Source organism: Dryobates pubescens, chromosome 2, assembly GCF_014839835.1.
Source record: "Dryobates pubescens isolate bDryPub1 chromosome 2, bDryPub1.pri, whole genome shotgun sequence".
NCBI classification, from domain to species: domain Eukaryota; kingdom Metazoa; phylum Chordata; class Aves; order Piciformes; family Picidae; genus Dryobates; species Dryobates pubescens.
Genome location: NC_071613.1, coordinates 51,703,358 through 51,707,325, shown reverse-complemented (window position 1 = coordinate 51,707,325; position 3,968 = coordinate 51,703,358). Strand labels below are relative to the sequence as shown.

The 3,968-nt window shown below is 61.5% G+C and overlaps 1 protein-coding gene across 1 annotated transcript; it reads right to left on the bottom strand.

Annotated features, from left to right (window-relative positions):
- Positions 1-217: 217 nt before the first annotated feature.
- RPRM (reprimo, TP53 dependent G2 arrest mediator homolog) lies at positions 218-895 on the bottom strand. Its single transcript, XM_054168879.1, has one exon. The coding sequence runs from the start codon at positions 779-781 to the stop codon at positions 359-361; it is 423 nt and encodes a 140-aa protein (XP_054024854.1). The 5' UTR covers positions 782-895; the 3' UTR covers positions 218-358.
- Positions 896-3,968: the final 3,073 nt, after the last annotated feature.

Here is a 3,968-nt window from a genome sequence, read left to right as displayed (position 1 = left end):
GTTGCCATCAGAGCACGTTTGTTTTTTACTTCGGTACCCGGCGGCTTCGGTACCCGGCGGCTGTCGGGGACGGGCGGCTCCGGGACGGGGTGGCGGGGGGAGGGCACCGCACCCGCGGCTCTCAGCGTGCGGGGAGGGTGCGGGGGGGTGGGGGGCTCGGTTGCTGATGATTTAATGGAGAATAATTAAAAAATAATAAAAAACATCAAATAAAACAATCGAACAACCAGCGCGGAGTCCGTGGGAAGGCGGAACGGGGCCGTTGTGCAGTGGAGCCGGCTCGGTTTGGCTTCCTTCTCCCGTCGGGGCCGGGGCTCGGTGAAGCGTAACCGGTGGCCGGCGGCAGGGTCGGTGACGGTCAGTAAGGTCCCACCACCACCGCTTCCACCTCCTTGGATGGCCTCCGGTCCTTAACCAGAAAGTTAATCATCCCCTCGGACTTGATGAGGAGGTTGCAACCGAGGAAGAAGATGCCGAAGACAACGGTGAGGGCGAGGACGCACATCACGGCGATCTGCACCACCCGCATGATGTACAAGCTCCGTTCGTCCGTCCCCGACCCGCTGCCGTCGCCGTCGGTGACCACGGAAGCGGAGGTGCAGCAGCGCAAAGCTCGCTCCAGCTCCAGCACGGCAGCGCTCCCGGCCCCCGCCAGCAGCCCCGCCGCCGCCGTGCCGCTCCCCGCCGCTCCGGTCATGCCCACCGGGCCGGTCAGCCCCGCCGAGCCGTTCGTCAGCCCCGCCGAGCCGTTCAGGATCCCCCCCGCCGGGCCGTTGTTCATCCCCGCCGGCCGCCCCGCCGCCGCCGCCGCCGCATGCAGACGGGGCCGGGCTGCACCGGCCGCTCTCTGCCCCGCTCCCTGCTCCCGAGCCGCTGCCGCCGCTTGCTCCGGGGATTCGCGGCGCTCCCCCCCCACCCCCCACCCCTCAGATCCGCACCCCCCAGCTCCGCCCCGCGGCTGCTGCTGCTGAACGGCGGAGTCCGCTCCGCTCCGCCCCGGCCGGGCGGGGATGGGGGAGAAATGGGGAGGGGGCTTGGAGGGGTTTGGGGAGAGGGCATGGAAGGTGGGAGTGGAGAGATGGGAGAGTGGGATGGGGGAAAAGGGGGGGAATAGGGGAGTGAAGAGGAGGAGTGAGAGTTTGGGGAGGAGGAGGTGGGGAAGAAGGGGAGAGGGATGGAATTTGGGGGTTGGGAATGGGGTTAAGGGGGAGCTGGGGAGTGTGGCAATGGGGTTAAGGGGGGAGCTGGGGAGTGAGGGGGAGAAATGGGGGGTTGGAGGGCTTGGGAAGGGGGAATGGAGGGAGGGAAAGGAGAAGGGTTGGGGATGGGGGCAAAAGGGGGGAATAGGGGAGTGAAGGGGAAGAGGGAGAGAGTTTGGGGAGTAGAAGTGGGGAAGAAGGGGAGAGGGACAGGGTTTGGGGGGTGGAATGGGGTTAAGGGGGGATCTGGGGAGTGATGGGGAGAAATGGGGGGTTGGAGGGCATGGGGAGAGGGAATGGAGGGAGGGAAAGGAGAGGGTTTGGGGAGTGGGATGGGGGAGAGAAAGGAGGGAATAGGGAAGTGAGGAGGAGGCAAGAGAGAGTTGGGGGAGTAGGAGGTGGGAAGAAGGGGAGAGGGAGGGGGTTTGGGGGGTGGGAATGGTGTTAAGGGGGGATTTGGGGAGTAGGAGGTGGGGAAGAAGGGGAGAGGGATCAGACTTTCAGGGCCCAGGTTTTGCGGGGGGGAGGGAGCAGGAGTTTTCCAAGTGGACTTTGAAGGGAACAAGTTCTGGGATGTGGGGTTCCAGGAAATGGGATTTGGGGGAAATCTCTTTTGGAGGAGGAGGAAGAGGAGGTTTCTGCACTCGAGGGTACTCAGTGCCAACCCCTGGGGCCACAGGAAGACCCAGACCACCCCCTCTGAGGATCTGTGGGACCAGATGGTTGAATCCCACCCCCCAAAAAGGTTCCCATGAGGTTTTTCTGGAGCTGGATATCTCTGTGTGCTGCTGGAGGTGACCACACTCAGGAGAGGTGACAGCAGCAGTGGTGGCAGCTTGGTGGTCTCTGCACCCCACTGCTCATCCCTTGGGCATGCACCTAAGCACTCCAAGGACCCAGAGGCACCCAAGTGCCTGGAGATGGTGGAGGGGTTCATGTCCACCTCAGCAGCTGTTTGAGGAGCTGCTGATGCTGCTGGTGGGACCATGTTCTCCACTGGTGGTTTGGGGGATACAAAGAGAGCCTCAGGAGCTCCCCACAGGTGGGTTTGGGTCTGGGTCTGCTTGTGTCTCCAGCCAGGGGATGGTGCTGCCTCCACCTGAGTGGATTTCTGAGGAGGATGTGGATGCAGGCACAGCTTGGAGCTGTGGGTGGCTGCTGCTGCTGTCCTTAACCCTGCCCTCTCTTTGAGGTTTAAGGATTGCAAACAGCCAGAGGAATCTGTGTGGTGGGGGCTGGGGTGGGTGTCATGGCCAGGAGACACTGTCCAGGGCTGGTCCTCATGGGAATAAGGCATCAGGGAGGTCAAGGCCAGGCATGGAGAAATGAGCTCTTCTGGACCCCTGGCAGCTAATTCATCTTCTTGTGGGGGTTTCATTCCTTGACAGCTCACCCAGAGCCCTGATGCAAGCCATCAGCCACCTCCTGCTCCTGAAGAAGGCCATTTTTATGGCTTTGGAGGTGCTGGTCCCCATGTGGTGTCCCCCTCACTGCAGAGCCTGGGGGTGGTGTGGTGCTGCTGTAGCCTTCTGCTGAGAGCAGCCCACCAAGGAGGAGGCTGTGCTGGCTGAGCTGCACTGCCTTATCAGATGGGACCTGGTGGGAACATCGTGTTTTCCATGCTGGAGGAAGGAGATGGTTGTCATTCCAAGCAGCAGCAGGAGCTCTGGCACTGGACTGAGCCAGGGGAAGATGCTGGATGAGAAGGATCAGGCTCCACAGCACTTCTCTTTGCAGAGCCTGGCCTCTGCCTGCACAGCACCTTGGGGGGGGGGGGTAAAGGTGTGAGGGTTGGGGTCTGACACTTGCCCTCCTACCCACCTGCCAGCTTCAAAGTGATGGCAGATGAAGGGATCCCAGCCCTGAGTGATGGCAGGAGAAGGGATCCCAGCCCTGAGTGATGGCAGGAGAAGGGATCCCAGCCCTAAGTGATGGCAGGAGAAGGGATCCCAGCCCTGAGTGATGGCAGGAGAAGGGATCCCAGCCCTAAGTGATGGCAGGAGAAGGGATCCCTGCCCTGAATGATGGCAGATGAAGGGATCCCAGCCCTGAGTGATGGCAGGAGAAGGGATCCCTGCCTTGAGTGATGGCAGGAGAAGGGATCCCTGCCCTGAGTGATGGCAGATGAAGGGATCCCAGCCCTGAGTGATGGCAGGAGAAGGGATCCTGGCCCTAAGTGATGGCAGGAGAAGGGATCCCTGCCCTGAGTGATGGCAGGAGAAGGGATCCTGGCCCTAAGTGATGGCAGGAGAAGGGATCCCTGCCTTGAGTGATGGCAGGAGAAGGGATCCCACCCCTAAGTGATGGCAGGAGAAGGGATCCCTGCCCTGAGTGATGGCAGGAGAAGGGATCCCACCCCTAAGTGATGGCAGGAGAAGGGATCCCTGCCCTGAGTGATGGCAGGAGAAGGGATCCCACCCCTAAGTGATGGCAGGAGAAGGGATCCCACCCCTAAGTGATGGCAGGAGAAGGGATCCTGTCTCTAAGTTATGGCAGGAGTAGATCCCACCCCTAAATTCTGGCAGGATAATAGGTCCCATCCCTGAGTGAGGGCTGGAGGATGGTTCCCATCCCTGAGTGAGGGCTGGAGGAGGGTTCCCATCCCTGAGTGAGGGCAGGAGGATGGTTCCCATCCCTGAGTGAGGGCTGGAGGATGGTTCCCATCCCTGAGTGAGGGCAGGAGGAGGGTTCCCATCCCTGAGTGAGGGCAGGAGGATGGTTCCCATCCCTGAGTGAGGGCAGGAGGAGGGTTCCCATCCCTGAGTGAGG